Source organism: Aethalodelphis obliquidens, unplaced genomic scaffold (genome assembly GCF_003676395.1).
Source record: "Aethalodelphis obliquidens isolate GAN/ISIS:26980383/991018 unplaced genomic scaffold, ASM367639v1 scaffold9, whole genome shotgun sequence".
NCBI lineage: Eukaryota > Metazoa > Chordata > Mammalia > Artiodactyla > Delphinidae > Aethalodelphis > Aethalodelphis obliquidens.
In genome coordinates this window covers 39,709,902-39,726,323 of record NW_020837953.1, presented here as the reverse complement: position 1 = coordinate 39,726,323, position 16,422 = coordinate 39,709,902, and the positions used below count along the sequence as shown (strand labels likewise).

The 16,422-nt window shown below is 54.3% G+C and overlaps 1 protein-coding gene and 1 non-coding gene across 13 annotated transcripts in view; one reads left to right on the top strand and one right to left on the bottom strand.

Annotated features, from left to right (window-relative positions):
- The window catches only part of ARHGEF10L (Rho guanine nucleotide exchange factor 10 like), a 159,808-nt gene that overhangs the window by 37,254 nt on the left and 106,132 nt on the right, over nt 1–16,422 (top strand). For 3 of the 12 annotated variants that reach the window (XM_027109987.1, XM_027109989.1, XM_027109991.1), the window contains one exon: nt 13,046–13,119. The exons of 1 other annotated variant lie outside the window; for it this stretch is intronic. In XM_027109987.1, coding sequence (XP_026965788.1) covers nt 13,086–13,119 — 34 coding nt within the window. In that variant the 5' untranslated portion in view covers nt 13,046–13,085. Of the gene's footprint in view, nt 1–2,307; nt 3,426–6,412; nt 6,417–6,662; nt 6,695–13,039; nt 13,120–16,422 lie in introns of those variants that run through there. 8 more of the 12 variants (XR_003433416.1, XM_027109996.1, XM_027109992.1 and 5 more) reach the window with 6 other exon arrangements.
- Nucleotides 6,580–6,686, bottom strand: LOC113622481 (U6 spliceosomal RNA). The gene has a single exon (XR_003433527.1). It is a non-coding gene; the product is annotated as a U6 spliceosomal RNA (small nuclear RNA).

The window sequence follows — 16,422 nt, the reverse complement described above, 5'->3', positions numbered from 1 at the left end:
AGCGCCCACAACATCCTGTATTCCTTGGGTTTGGCATAAAATGCGAACATCCGTTGGGAGGTGGGAGAGCCCTTGGAGGCCTGAGCAGTTGTGTGCCTTGGCCCAGGCCAACCGGAGGCAGAGCCTCTGGCAAAAGAACAGGGCCATCGCCAGGCCTTGTGTCCCCTTGCTCTGTGTGGTTACAATGTAGGGCAGGTCATCCAACAGCCATAGGCTGTACATACGACCATCATCAGTTCTGGGCGAGTTGAGTCGGAACGTTCGACTGGCTGCCTCAATCTCAGTTAAGCCCTGGTGTTCCCCCCACCCCATAGTGCCTGTCCTGGTTTGTACAGATGTATGGACTTGTGTCATTGTTTAGCATCTGCATCCCTGGGGGGTTGTGGATTTCAAGGGGGCAGGATCCAAACCCCCAGAACCTTGCATGGTACCTGGCATCCAGTAGTGCTCAATCAATTTTTGTGGAATGATTAAGAGATATTGTTGGGTGGATCCAGAAAAGTAGGTCGGCTTTCCCGCCCTCCCCTCGAACGCTGTTAGGTTCCCAGGAGGAGGGAGTGGGACCTGGAGACCTCAGTTCTAACATACATGGCACATATGTGGAAGACGTGACCTTCCTCACTCGCTTCCTGGTTTGCATCCTAACGGGAAAGGAGATGGGGTCTCCGTCCTCTGACCAAGACCCTGGCCACAGGACAGACCCCGGATGAACCTGGCAAAGGCTCAGCCTTGGCAGGAAACGCACAGGTGCGCGCGTGTGTCCCCCTGCCGCCATCTAGCATTTTGGAGCACCTGTTGGCTGCAAGCAGGGAGGAGAGCACCAGATCCTGCCTTCCCAGGCCTGTCTCTTTCCACAGGTCACTTGAGGATGCTTCTGATGCAGTGTCAAGTGACAGCCGTGGGCAGGCGGGGTGGGGGTGGCGGGTCACTGTAAGTTTGCTGCCTGGAGGCGGGGTTGCTGTCCCTGACTTTAGCAGAATACATCTGAGTTCATTTGAAGCATCCTGACATTTGCAACTCTCCCCAGGGCTGATTCTCCAGCCAGGGTGCTTTACATAAGGGGTACATCTGCAGCCAGCTGCGAGGCCCAGCCTCCCCTTGACCACGTGAATTCAGGCAATTGGAATGTCTCCCTGGCACCACGCACTGAGCTTTGGTCATCACTGTGTTTCACACCAACTAAGGGAACTCAGCATCACTGTCATTTTTGGGGTCTTCTCCTTTCCTGATGTGACCTTCTTGCCTGGAATCTTGACTTTAAAAGGAGCAGGAGGTGTGTGGAGGCTTTGGGGAGCTGAGTGTTGGCTTCAGGGCCAGGCCAAGCTGGTGGCTGTCCCAGAGCACATCAGTGGGCACCCCTGGCCCTCAGTGGGGGACACTGCATGGTCAGAAGCTGCAGGAGGGCTTTCACTGACCCAGAAAGACTCTGGAGGCCAGTGCTGGGGAGGGCTCTGGGACTGTTCAGCTCCACCTGGGACACCACCCCTTCTTGTAGGCCAGGGCTGCTGTCCAGTTAGAAGGAGGTGGTCATTCATTCATTCAACAAACATTTATCGAGCACCTCCTGTGTTCCAGGCTCTCAGCGAGGTATTTTATGTGAATTATCTTCATTTAATCCTTATAACAACTCTCTGCAGTGGGGATTTTTAGAGTTTTCCTACAGAAGAGGGAACCAGGGATCAGAACAGTGAAATAATGTCTTTGTGTCACGGTGAGGAAATGGAGAGCCAGAACCCAACCAGGTTTGATTGCAGACTCACTCTCCTAAAAATCATGATGGTGGCAGAAAGGGGCGCCTAAGGGATACCCTGCAGGACCAGAGACTGCCTCAGGATGGGGGCACCCTGAGTGCAACGGGTCCCCCATTTTCCACCGGGCAGCAGGATGCAGGCAGCGGTGGGCTCACAGCCCATGGGACCCAGGGCGGTTTCTGTGAGAAGGGAGGGTAGGGATTCTCTGTAGGACCAGGCTGTGGGTGCCAGTCCCTCAAGAGTCCAAGTACAGGGCTGGTGTCGAGAGCATCAGTTAAGCTTTTGCCAAAGCTGATGATGAAAGAGGACCGGTGTTTGGGACCGGTTTCCCGTGGGGGCCATAGTCCAGGATTTGACTCCATCCCAGGACAGCAGGATTCAGGGCAAATTTATTTCATGGTTGAAACCCTGCCTCCCCCCAACACCTCCAGCCCAGTCTCCTCTGCCCCCTTCCCAGAGCCCCAGGCAGCATCTTGTCAGAGGTGTGGTATTCATTGCAAGGGAGTGGGTGGATCCATTGGTCTGTTGAGGGAGAGGCACCTGCTACAGCGAAAAGACGTGGCCAGACCTCTCCACCTGCAGCTTAATCATGGATCTGCCTCTGATGAGCTTCTTGAACATGGACAGATCTCTCTATCTCTCTGAGCCTCAGTTTCCTCCTCTGTAACATGGGGCTGATCCTCTCCACTCGTGTGTGCTCCGCCCCTTTGGGGGCTGGTGGGAGGACAGGCGTTTCCGTCTCTCCCTGGCAGGTGCGGCGGACAGGGAGCTGCTGGAATGACACTCACATCTTCCCTGGGGGAGGGCCGCACATTGCGAAGGGGGTGGCTTGAAGCTTAAGTGCTGGCCTTTGGGGCTGAGGCCTCTGGGTCCCCTGGGGCTCCTTGGGGGGCTTGTGTTTCGGGAGACCTCAGGTGCTGTCCAGCCAGCTTGCCCTGCCTTGCTTGGGTGGGCTGAGCTAGTTTTAGCTCTGAGTTTTGCAAAGGTTATTTCTTCCTGCCTGGAGCTCTTTGTGGGACAAAGTGGACCGCCCCCTCTCAGAGGGAGGCAGAGCTTGGGCCAGAAGAGACTGGAGCCAGACTGGACCCTTGTGGGCTTTGACAGGGAGGCTTCCTCTGCTCTCGGTGGCCTGCCAGCCGGCGGCTCCCGTGATCCTTCCCGGGAAAGCCGGGTGTATGCCAGGGGCCCTCACCTGCCTGCCAGAGCGGCCGAGGGCGGCAGCCACCGGGGCTTCGGCGTCCTGTCTGCTCTCCCGACCACATGCTTCTGACTCACCAGAGCAAGAATGCGGTCTTTTTGGGAGCGAGTCCTTCCTTGTACCCGCCCCATCCCTCTCCTGATCACACCCTGGCACGGGCCCCAGGCCTCTTCCCAGACTGGTTTTGGGGGAACCGCCTCTTGCACAGCTTGGCACTGACTCTGTTTGTGCAGCTCTCCTGGGAGGGGCTGTCCTGGCGGAGGCTGGTTTCGGGCAGGAGGAGGCGCGGCCCCAAGAGCGGGTGCCCCACAGGCCTCGGCCGCCTTCTCCCCTCCTCTGATGGTGGTGGCGCAGCTGGTGTGGACCAGCATCCCTTCCTTCATTCAGCAAGTGTGTGTTGAGGTCTGGTGTGTGCCGGGCACCATTCCAGGGCTGTGGATGGAGCGATGAGCATAAACGATAATGTCCACATTCTGGTAGGAGGAAACTGACGTAAACAACTAAAATGTATAGATTCCCGGAGGTGTTAAATGCTATGAAGGCGGGGAGGGCAGAGTCAGAGGAAAGAGTGTGGTGGGGATATGTACGTGCGATTTTAAAGCGGGTGGTTGGAGGGGGCCTCTCTGACACAGTGACCTTTGAGCAGAGCCCTGAAGGAGGTGAGGGAGTCATCCATGTGTATATCTGGGGGAAGAGTGTTCCAGGCAGAGGAGACAGCAAGTGCGAAGGCTGCCCTGTGGTAGGGTGTTTGAGGGGCTGCACGGTGGTCATTGTGACTAGGGTAGAAAAGCTGTGGGGAGAGAGGTAGGCTTTGAAGTCAGGGAGTTGGTGGAGGGACCACATCATGTAGGGCCTTGTTGGCCAAGGTGAGGACCCTGGTTTCCACTCCGAATGAGGTAGGAAGGCATTTGAGGCTTTGAGCAGAAGAGTAACTTGGCTGCCGTGTTGAGAACAAAGTGTGTGGGGTGGGGGGGAGGGGGGTGAAAGCGGGAAGGGGCTATTTTAATGGTCCCGGGAAGGGATGGTGGTGGTGTGGATCAGGGGGGTAGCAGGGGAGGCGGTGCGAAGTGGTCAGATTCTAGACATGTCTGGAGGGTAGAGCCAACGAGATTTGCTGATGGGTGGCATGTAGGTGTGAGGGAGAGTGGGGAGCCAGGGCTGAGCCTGAGGTGTTTAGCCTGAGCTCCTGGCAGGCTGGAGCTGCCGTCAGGTGAGATGGGACGCCTGGGAGGACTGAGGGTGGCGATCAGGGTGTTAAGTTCAATATGCCCTGTAGACCAGTGAGTGGACGTGCCGAGCAGGCATACTTCTGGGCAGAGGTCTGGAGTTCCAGGGACGGTCAGGCTGGTGGTGTCACCGTAGAGATGGTCTTAAAAACCATGAAATGGGTGAGGTTGCCTGGGGAGGCGCAGATCAAGATGAGGTTGGAGTCCTGAGCCTGGGAGCAGCCCAGCATTTGGAGGTCCTTTGCCTGGGCCATTTCTGCAGCCTGGACCATCCATCCTTCCCCCACATCCAGCTCCGTGAAATCGCCTGGAGTCAGACCCCTCCATTTCCTGGTCCCACTTCATGCTTCCCTGGGTGACCTTGGGCAGGCTGCTTCCCCAGTCTGAACCCCAGCTTCCCTGTCCATGAAAAGGAGGGAACAAAGCCACCTCTTGGGTTTGGTTCTGCCATGAAAATGCTCCACTGCTGGTGTGAGTGTTCTAGAGCTGCCCCGGCACTAAATTGCCCGGGCTTTGGATGGGGAAACTGAGACGCAGAAAGGTGAAGGGGTGGTGCAGATTCCACGCTGTCCTCTTCCAGCTCCCAGGCGTGTGTGCTGTGGAGCCCCATCGAATGGGCCACCCAGGCTGTGGCCAAGAATTTGGGACCCTCGGATTGGCAGTTTTTCACCTGGCCCTTCAGCCTGGGGCCTTCCGCCTGGACTGGACCTCTGGGGACAAAGGGGTTAATGTGCCTGGGGGCTGGGAGGCGGAGGAGGAGGGGGAGGGTCTGGGGGCTGTTCTGGTGGCAGCAGCTTCTCCAGGCTGGCTTTGGTTTCCTAGCAACAGCCCCCAGGGGTCCCTTCTGCCCAGAGGCCTCCTCCAGGGTTGGTGTGGGAGGGGGCCTGCCCCCAAGCTGTCCTGCCTGGGGATCATTGACCAGGGGCACGCCTAGGGAGAGGGGACACTTACCCCGGGCAGTTACAGAGCCTCCATTGTCTGAGGCTTCAGCCACTGGCCAGCCTCACCCCTGCCCATGGCAGGAAGCCCATCGAGTGGCTTGGCGCCTGGTGTGCAGGGAGAGGAGCTGGCCCTGTGTCCCTCTGGCATGTGGAGGCTCCCGCCACGGGCTGTGGAGGGTCTGGGAGGATGCTCTCCCCACTCACCCGTGCCCTCAGCCACCTGGCACCTGGTCCGTGCTGGGATCCCGTGGCTGGGATCCCAGCCCGAAGGTCCCGCCCTGGTTCTCCCAGCTCACGACCCAGGGACCCTGCTCAGCCACTGTGTGGCCTTGGGAACATCCTCAGTCTCTCAGCCTCCTTTCCCTCATCTGTTGTGGGAATCAAATTAGACAGACACTGTAAAATGTTCAGCAGGGGTTCTGGTGCACGGCAGTGCTGGGAGACGGCAGTGCTGGGAGACGGCACCTGTTATTGTTTCTAAGGCGATCATTTTGTGATCTCAAGGATGATGAGGGTCACAAAGGTCAGGGCTGGTATTCTGGCCTGGACTCAGTTGAGCAATCTGCAGAATGGGGCAACACTGTCCTCCAGGAGCGGCAGGGACTCCAGGAAGGGAACTAACATTTGGTAAGGGCCTGCCGGCATTTTCAGATGTCACTCCACTTGCATCTGCATCTGACAGATGACGACAGGAAGCACAGAGAGGGTGAGTAACTTCCTGAGGTCCGGCCGCTGGAGGGCAAGCGCACATTCAGCGTCTGAAGCTGGTCTCTCTGACCCCAGGCTGAGTGCTTTCCAGGGCTCTGAGTCCTGGACACGTGTCCTCCTTGCTGTACCTCCACCTGTGTTCTCTTGGCTAAGGCACCTTGTCTCTCCAGAGCCCCTGCGAACTAGCCCCCTCCACAGTCTGCAGCAGGGGGGCTGCTTGCGATGAGGGACTCCCAGGGCAGAGGTGCCCCCGCCATACAGTTTGCAGACCCTGCTGTTCCTCCTGACCCCAGGCTTTCTGGGCAGGGCAGAGGACACCTGGGCTGAGGTCCCCATCTGGGCCTGTGCCCCTCCTCCACTGGTCAGGAAGCCCCACACCTGCAGCCACCCCAGGTTCAGGGATACGCCAGCCTCGTGGTCTCCTCAGTGAGTGGATCCTAAGCAGATGAAAGTTCTCAGGCTCTGGGCTTAGTTCAGTGCAGCTCAGCTGTTGTCTAGCGTGTGGGTTGGTGCTCTGGGCACTGAGACGAAAAGAAGAGGCCAGTCTAGGGAGGGAGACCGTTCTAATGGGGGCTGTAGGTATCCCAGAATCACCTGTGCTCTTTGAAAATAGACTTTCTCAGGCTGCACCCACAGGCTACCAATACAGAATTGTGGGCCTGGGACTCAGGTTTCTTTCTTTCTTTTTTTTTTTTAACATCTTTATTGGAGTATAATTGCTTTACATTGTTGTGTTAGTTGCTGCTGTATAACAAAAGAAGATGGACCGCTTCACGAATTTGCGTGTCATCCTTGTGCAGGGGCCATGCTAATCTTCTCTGTATCTTTCCAATTTTAGTATATGTGCTGCTGGAGCGAGCACAGACTCAGGTATTTTTTAAACCAGGCTTGGGAACCACTGCATGAGATGGGTCTGGGGAGGCCTCACAGAGGAGAAGGGTCTGGGTTTTGAAGGTTGAGTAAGAGTTTGCTCTTTGGTTCTGAGAGAGAATTCTCCCTGGAGGGAACAAACAACCTGAGCAAAGACCCAGAGATATAGAACAGGTCGGCAAAGCGATGGGCCTGAAGCCCTTCATGAGGACTGGAACAGTCAGGCCGGGCATGGGAACCGCCCAGACCAGAGAGGTCGGTGGGGAGGGTGGTGCAGCAGGTCAGGGAGGGCCTTGCTGAGGACCTGCATTCCTAAGGCGAAGGTGATGAGGAAGAGTCTGAGGCTGTGTGCTTTGGAACCCTTGCTGTGGCGGCAGAGGTGGGCGTGTGTTGGTCAAGCTCACATCTGACAGGGGCTGAAACCTGGAGAGGCCTCCCGGAGGCTGTGGTTGCAGGAGGAGCTCTGGTCCACACCCCTGGTCTTACCTCCCATCCCGCACTTTTTTCCCGGCTTCCAGGAGACAGACAGGGTGCCTCTGAGGCCAGAGTTGGAGGTGGGGGCCTGGGCCAGATCCTGGTCCTTGTTCCCCTCCGTGCAGAGCAGGTTGGCATCTACCTTTCCTCTGGCAAGGCTGCCCGACTCAGTTATGCCAGCATCTCCCTCTGGGACTGCCTGCCTGACTGCCTACCTGGGCCCCTGCCCACCCTCCCCTCCCCTCCCCTCCCCTCCCCTCCCCTCTCCTCTCCTCCCTGCGGAGTCCCGCCTTCCCCGTCCTCAAACTCCTGGCCTGGTTTGTGCAGCCTCCCTGATTTTGAGGAGTCTTCCTGGTGTATTTCTCCAGGCCTCATTCAGGGGGAGCTGATGGGGACATTCACTTGAGTGGGAGGTGGGAGATGGTCCGGGATGGGGTGAATCTCAGGGACTAGTGAGGAGGGACAGGTGCGTGCAGGCTAGAGGAGGGTTTCCTGCCGGGCCTCTGGGCTAGATGGACCTTGAGCTCTAGAGGAAGGAGGAACTGATAAGGGTCTGATTAAATTAGAGCCTGGAAGACACCTGCTGTGGTGAGCAGGGCTGTCCAGGGTGGAGGGAAATGCTAATCTGGCCGCTCTTGGGTGGTCCCGGTCGCTGAACTTGACGCGCTTGGGGGGCACACCCGGAGCTGGGCTTGCTCCTCTGCTTCTCGCTCTGTCTGAACGTGTTCGAGAAGTACAGCCTGCTTCTGGTCGTTCTGTGTAGGCTCACGGGCAAGAGCACCGTTTGGGGGTCTGCCTGCCTAGCCAGTCTTGGCAGTCGTTTTTAAAGAGATGACCCCCCCAAAGAAGAAAGTCTCCGTAACCCTACCACCCACGTGAAGCACTGTGAATATCACCGTGCTAACAGTGGCCACTGCGGGCTGAGAGCTACCCCACCACACACCACGGTCCCGTTTCATGAGCACAGGACCTCTGTGAGGCGGGTGCTGGGGAGAAGGGGGTGAATTGTAACAGCTGGAAGTGGCAGAGCTGGGATTCGAACTCAGATCTAGCAACAGATCCCACCCTTTCAACACCATCTTGCAGCTACTGTCTGGTCTGGCCTGTGATGTTTTGCCTTAGTCCTCTTTTTAAAAATGAGAATGCTTCTTTTCATCTTCCCTCCTTATAATACTCACTGTAGAAGATCTGGAAAATTCAGAAAAATGGAAAGAGGGTCAAAAGAAAATCTTCTGGAGCCCTGCCACCCAGGCAAACACTGTTCATATACCTTAGCGAGTTTCCTTCTGTCCTTTTCCTCTCTGCACTTTAGAAACAGTTGGAATCCCTGAGTGTAGATAATTCTGTAGATAATCCTGCTGGGCCACTCTTGGTTTTCAGTCAACGCTCCTTCCCCAGCCAGACTGCCTCTTTTGCCAGAGACCGCTGTGGCAGGAAGGTTCTGGATCGCTTTTAAGAGCGAGGTTCATTTCAGGGCCATCACAACACATTTCTTCCAGCTCAGCCTCCGACCTTGAAGCTTGCAGACCATGCATAGCTCAAGGAAGACTTAAAAAAAAAATAAAAAAAGGAAATAGCTGAGCAACCCCACATGTCTGCTCGTGTTCACACCTATATGCCCCGGCTCCTGGCTGTGGCATCCTCCGGGCGGGTGCTGTCATGCCCACTTTACAGAGATGGAGGCTGCAGCTCTGAGAGGCCAAGGTGGGGCCTGGGGTCACACCGAGAGGAGGAGGCAGAGCCCAGCCCACAGATGGACTTGGCTGCCCCCAGCCCCTCACGGCTTGGAAGCCCTTGGGGTTCCCCTTTGAGCCTCCTCCAGGGTATCTCCTGGGATGCAGAACCCAGACACACGGTCCCATTTGCTGTTTCCCATTTTGGTGGCGACACGTCAAGGATGGGCATCTTGGCACTGACTGAGCCTGCTGGGGCTTTGTGGTTGACCTCAGGGATGCTGCTGGGAGTCCCATGGGCCAGGTAGCAGGAACCCCATTTTACAGATGAGGACACCAAGGCTCAGCTCACCTGCCAGTGGAGATGAGACTCCAGCCTGGATCCCCGACTCCCAAGGTAGAGCTTTGGTCATCACAGTCTGTGCCCTGGGCGTTAATGACAGCCAGAGACTACCGTGTCCCAGGGACCCCTCCAAGAGTGTTGTATGTATTTACTTTTAATTTTCTTAAGAACCCCATGAAATAGGTACTTCTTAGAAGTATTTTTTTAAAAAAATTATTTATTTATTTTTGGCTGCATTGGGTCTTTGTTGCTGTGCGCGGGCTCTCTCTAGTTGCGGTGAGCGGGGGCTACTCTTCATTGCGGTGCGTGGGCTTCTCATTGCGGATGGCTTCTCTTTGTTACGGAGCACGGGCTCTAGGCGTGCGGGCTTCAGTAGTTGTGACACGGGGGCTCAGTAGTTGTGGCTCGCAGGCTCTAGAGTGCAGGCTCAGTAGTTGTGGTGCATGGGCTTAGTTGCTCAGTGGCATGTGGGATCTTCCCAGACCAGGGCTCGAACCCGTGTCCCCTGCATTGGAAGGCAGATTCTCAACCACTGCGCCACCAGGGAAGCCCCAGTAGGTACTTTTTAATCCCCATTTTGCAGATGAATAAACTGAGGCACAGAGACGGGGGTTAAGTAACTCATTCAAGGTATTATGGCTACTGAGTAGTGGGCCCAGGTGGTATCAGGTAGCCTTGAATTCTTTTCTAATTATTGTGCCGTGAAGGTCTCTAGCAGGGAGTTGCGCTGCTCTGAGCCATGCCTATTCCCTCACTCACATCCTTCTGAGCCTTGGGGCACGTGTGTGCAAAATGGTGGCCACAGGCCTGTGGGTGTGCACGGGGCTTGCTGGCCTGGGCCCTTGCCCGGGGACCTCACTGCCCCCGATTAGTCTGCAGCAAACGCCTCCCAGATGCCAGCCCTGAAGTCCAGGGAGGCCGTGTGATTAAGGGGTTGAGACTAGGGTTTGGGGTCAATACCCCTGGATTGAATCCGTGTTGTCACTTTGTTCACTTCCTCTGTGACCTTGGGCAAATCCTTACTTCTCTGAGCCTTGGTTTCCTCATCTGTTAATGAAATAATGCAGATAAATCTCTGGGCTCCTTATATTTTGATGTCTCTGTTCCTTTCTGGGAAAAGCCTTGGGCTTGGAGGGGAGGGCAGGAATCATCCCTGAAAATGAGGAAAAAGGAGAGGACATTGGACTTTCTGGTCTAGAGGGAAGGATCCTGGGCTTCTGCTCGATCAGAAAAAATATATATATATATTTCTCCCCACAGGATGTTTATTAATTACAAAGGAAAATAGTAACTTTACAGTGGAGAAACCTCAGGGAGACATCACTTTAACTAAGTGATCAAAGTTACCATGACTAGTACAGGCGTACCGGGGAGATACTTTGAGTTGGGTTCCAGACCACCGCAATAAAGTGAATACTGCAGTAAAGAGTCACGCTTTATTTTTCCCAGTGCATATAAGAGTTATGTTTACACTATACCTTAGTCTATTAAGTGTGCAATGGCATTATGTCTAAAACACAATGTACATACCTTAAAGAAAATATTTAAGGAGCAGTTTGCACATGAACCTGGGCTGGGTACCTTCCTTTTTCTTCCTGCAAAATGGGTATGTCTCCCTGCTCCTTCTTCAGTGGTTCTGAATGAGCCCACAGGGCGGACGGACCTGCAGGGGGACTGCTATGCAGCTGTTGTTTGACTTTTAAACTTGCGAAGGGATTTGCAGACATTTTAGTTTGCTTTCCCCAACCTTTGCTGAGAGTTTTTTCAGTGTGGGTAAAAGACACAGTCACATACTTAGTGGAGAGCAATTTGCATTCAGTCAGAATGAAAAGTGCAATTCTCTGACCCAACAGATCCCGCCTAGGAGTGTGACTGACAGGTTCATGCACCAATGCGCTCAAGGCCAAGTGTATGGAGGAAGGCTTTACACCACCAAAGCCTGGAAACAACCTCAGTGTCCCTTGATAGGGGTTATGTCAATTATGGTATATCCCATCCGCCCCAAAATACCACGCAGCCATTAAAAAAGTGAGACTGATTTCTGTGTACTGTTCTGAATTGATCATGGAGATCCTTAAGCAAAAAACGTGGTTGCTAAGTGAAGTAAGTCAGACAGAGAAGACAGATATGTGACATCACTTATATGTGGAATCTAAAAAGACTGATACAAATGAACTTATTTACAAAACAGATAGAAAACAAATTTATGATTACCAAAAGGGAAGGGGGTGGTGGAGGGATAAATTAGCAATTTGGGATTAACACACTACTATGTATAAAATAGGTAAACAAGGACCTACTGTATAGTACAGTGAACTGTAGTCAATGTCTTGTCATAAACTATAATGGAAAAGAATCTGAAAAAGAATATATATACACACACGTGCCCATGTATAACTGAATCACTTTGCTCTACGCCTGAAACATTGTAAATAAAGTATACTTTAATTAAAAAAATTTTTTAAAAACGTGGTTGCACCACAGGGTGTGCAGTGTGCTTCCTCCTGTCTAAAACAAGGCATACATACGGATAAACAAGCTGGTGCCTACATGGCATAGTTCTGGAAAGATTCATAAGAAACCAGTAATAGTGGTCAGTCCTGGGGGATTTGAGAGACTGACTTTTCATTGCACATCTTTTGTATTGTTTTGGACTTTGAGAGACAGTAGAGCATGGTGGTTACATAATGAGCACTGGGGCCCATGGCCTGGGTTCACCCCCTGGCTCTGCTGCCTACTAGCTGTGTGATCTTGGGCTACTTACTTAACCACCCTGGGCCTCATTTTCTCATAATTTAGATTTTCATATTTGTAAAGTGCTCAGAATAATGAGCACTTTACAGTAGGCGCTGCATAGATGTTTGCTGTTATTAATTAATTGCCCTTCACATGCATCCTATTTTTACTTAGGAAACCAGCTAACACAAATAGAGGCTCTAAGGATTGGAAAGGAAAATAGCCTCGCAGCCAGTTTGTTTCAGGCGCTGATTAGAAAGGAGGGCTTGGGGCTTTCCCTCCAGGGTCGATCCCCTCCTTCCCAGGAAGTCTAGAAGGACTGCCTCTAGCTCAGAATCGGGGGTGTGAACCGGGAGTGGGGAGAACTCTTTACGTCACTGCTTTGCAGGAGGCATCGGGCAAGCTTGGCTCCAGGGCCCGGGAAGCCCGGTGGAGGCACTGGCTTCTTGGTTGCGGGATCCTCCACTGCGAGGCCTGGAGAAACTGCCCCCAGCTCCCAGCATTTGGGATTCCCCCCGATCTCGAGCAACCTGTCTCCATGAAGCGCTTTATTTCCCTCACACCCATGTGCTAAGTGGCCAACCTCGTGGGTGCAGCACAGGGAGAGACAGAGAGAGAGTGAATGGCCTTCCGTGGGACCACTGGTGCGGGAGCTGGGGAGAGCGGCGGCTGGACCCAAGGGCGCCCGTGGAGGAGAAAGTGTCCGGCCACGTCCATGACGGTTCAGGTGTGATCCAGCTTCTGCGACACGGGGGCTGAGTGTGATCCTGGCTTCTGAGGCTGGAGTTTCACCTGTCAGCCAGTGGGGACCCACCTGTCAGCCTAGCTGGACCCAGCAGGCTCCCGAGGTTCCTTGGTATTGGGCAGAGGAAGGTCCGTGGAGGCAGCGGCCTTCTGGGAAGATGGCTTAGGGTTCTGCCGCTGCTGGTTTTTCTGCAGGTTAATGATTTACGAAGGTGAGGGCTGGGCCCTTGCTGGCGCTGTCCTGTGCTCCCGAAGCGGCTGGGGAATAGGGTGAGAGCCGGCAGGCTGGCGTGCACAGGTCACGAGTCAGTGAGCCTTCTCTGTCGCTGGAACTTCAGCCTTGAACGCCCTCTGATCAGATTTCTGGCCTTCTGTTTGCAGGCGAGCGCTGGGACGGTGCCGGTGAGCTGCACCCTGTCTGATGGCTTCCTCCCATCCTCCACAGGCTGCCATAGGTATGGTACTCCGGGTGCCTGCTTCTCCCGCCTCGGAACGGGCCGTGGGGCCTGCCCCAGGGCCACTAGCTTTGGAGTAGGCTGACCTCGGGTGTGAATCTGGCCCTACTGGTGGTTAGCTGTGTGCCCTTGGGCCAGTGGCTTCACCCCTCTGCCTCAGGTTCCTTGCCTACAACATGGAAATAAAGATTTCCTCCTCATAGAGCGGGCTCCAGGTAAGGGCTGACTCCTTACCTTTCTCCCTGAGGTCCCCTGGAGAGACGAGCAGAGCCCCTCTGGGGACTGAGGTGTGCTTGAGGGTAAAGCTTATGAATTGAGTGGGGAGTTGGGGCTCAGGGGAAGGGCGGGGCCATCCATCTCCATCTGCTAAGGAGCCCAGGAGGCCGGGTCACCTAGCAGTGGTGGGGCTGCTAAAGGTAAAAAAAAAAAAGCAGAAAAATACGTACTTAGACTAAAAAATATTGTTTTTTTATCTGAAATTCAATTTGATGTCCTGTATTTTTATCCGGCAACCCTAACGGTGTTGGACACTGCTGGTAGAATCGGGACCCCATCCTGGAGGAGCTGGAGGCAAGGCCATTTCTCCCATTGGGCCCAGCTTCCTGGCCTCTTGTTCTTTTTGGGAGTGGCAGTTAGCAGAATGGTAACAAGCCAGGGCTTTTTCTCCAGTCCAACCCTGCCACTGCCACTGTGAGCTCAGCTGAGTGACTTGGTGTCTCTCTGGCTCCATTTCACCACCCACAAACATGGGGATAATAACGATACCCTCTGCTGTGGCGTTTCGAGGTTTAAATGCAGGTGGGACCCTGGCGTGTGGTAATCAATGGCTCAGTGCACGGCAGCTGCTATCACTGGGGTGTTGGCAGGACGGGCCGCCTGTGCTGTGCTCTGAGCCCCCGGGCAGAGCCCAGGGAGGACTCTCCCCCACCCCACCCCATCCCACCCCGAGCCTCCGTGTTCTTTTCTGAAGGGTGGGGGACCAGCACGGTAGTCACACCTTCTCCATAGCGTGGGTGGCTTCCTGGGTCCCAGCCTTCTGGATTCGCTGGGGACTCGCTGGGGTGGGCTCTCCCGAGGACGGGGCATGTCCATGAACATCACAGGCGTGTGTGGTCACCTCCAGCCCTGCCAACTGTCTGGATGGGTGGGAAGGGCTCAGTTCAGCTCTCAATTATCCAGGGATGGGCCTCCTGATTTTTCCTTCTGATAAGGAGCCGTGCCTAATTGCCTGGGTCTCAGGATCCGGAACAGAATCTTGGGAACAAGGTCATTTTCTGATTCATGGCCGTGGCCTTGGGTTCCAGGATGTCCGCACCCCTCGCCGCTGTCCCAGGCACCCTGAACCCTTTCTCCTACACACCAAGGGGCCAGACATGCAAACTGAGAGCGAAAGTATCTTATGATGAAATCAATTCAGTTCCATTCAGCAAACATTTGATGAAAGTTTACTGTTCTGTGTGTATCTGACATTGCGGGCTGGTTTCATCTGGTTGAACTAGTATCTTTGCCACTTTCTGACTCTTTGAGAGCTTCCCATGGTCTTCACGAATAAATTCAAATCCCCCCAGCACCTCGCAGCCGTGTTCTCACCCCCATCATCCTTGCTCACGTCTTCACCTCCGCTGCGCCACTTGCTGTTCTCTGCTCTGGCCTCAGCCTGGAATAGCCCCCGACCCGTAACCTGAGCCTGTCAGACCACTGCTCCCCCTTTAAGGCTCTGCACAGGGGCAGCCTTGTGCCAAAGCCGCGCCCCACAGAAGCCCCCTCCTCTCTGTAGCACCGGCTCAGTCCCTGGGCTTTTACGTTGTTCTCTGGCTGTATCCGCCTGCCTCACCCTGTAGTGAGCTCCTTGACACTGAGGGGCCACGTCTGTCTTCCGCTTGAACCTCCCGGCCCAGGGGCTCTCGGGGACAGTTCACTGCATGCGGGCATGACTGTGTTGATTGCTGGGCTCACTGAAGCCATTTGTACTCTTAAAGGGGGAAGGTGCAGAAATAACCTAAGTCCCTGGACACAGCCTGGGGGCCGGGTCACCTGGGGCTGGGCCTGGCCTGTGAATGGGGAGGGGCTCTCCATCTCACCCAGGGTCAGGGCCTGGGCTATGACTCAAGGCAATAATAATAGTAATAACGATAATGATAATGATGTTGCAATGACAGTGATGGTAAGTAGAATCGTCATTGTAAGAACAGCTGACATTTAGCGAGCCCATACCTCGCACTGGGTGCTTTAATGTCTGTCAATTCATTCCATCCTCCCAACAACCCTGCAAGGCAGTTATATTATTGTCCTCATTTGACAGATCAGGAAACTGCAGCTTGGTGGGGCAGGGGGAAGGGCGGTGAAATAACTTGACACTCGCACAGCCAGTATAAGGGAGAGCTGGAGTCTGAACCCAGGTGGTCTGACTGTGAAACCGTAGTGACTACAATGATACAGGCCACGTGCAAAGGGAAGCCTCCCCACACTGTATGCCCAGCAGATTCAAGAGGGCAGGACCATGGGCACTGAAGCCCCTTTGGTCAGGATAGGTCTGAATCTGGTGGTCCAGAAATAGTGGGCAGGGACTTTGAGGTCATTTATTCCAGTATTTTTTAAACTTTTAAAACTGCAACCCATAGACCTGACAGTAGGGGTGTGTGTGTGTGTGTGTGTGTGTGTATTCAGCAAATAATTATGTGCCTACCATATGTCGGGCACATTACCAGATGCTGGGAATATGACAGTGAAACAGACAAGAACACCTGCCCTCAGGAAGCTTACATTCTAGCAGAGGAGACAGACAGTAAAATAAATAAAACACACTGTGTGTCACATGCTGATAAGGGCCACAGAGAAAAAGAAAGCAGGCATGGCCAATCGGGAGCCCCCGGGTGTCACTGGGGGCAGCTTTGGTCCTGGCAGCCTCGTTGGAAGCTGACGTATGGTAAAGACCTGAAGGAGGTGAGAGCAGGAGAAGACGCCTGGGGGAAAGAACATTCTGGACCCCAGGACTGAAAGTGCAAATGTCCTGAGGCAGGAGCAGAGCTGGCGCTTTCACGGTACAGCAAGGAGACCGGTGTGGCTGGAGTGGAATGAGCAAGGGGAGAACAGTAGAAGATGCTGTACACGCACATTTTATATGTGTGTGTACATATGCTGTCCAAAACGCAAGTGTGGAAAGCAATATCAAAAGTGATACCAAATGTGACTGGGGAGGGCCTGTCAGCTCTGCGTTTCTGCTGCAGTCAAGCAGCTGAGGAAGGGTCTTCTTGAATTTGATACACTTGCACCTAAAATGTTCTGCTCTGGAAACCCCAGGTC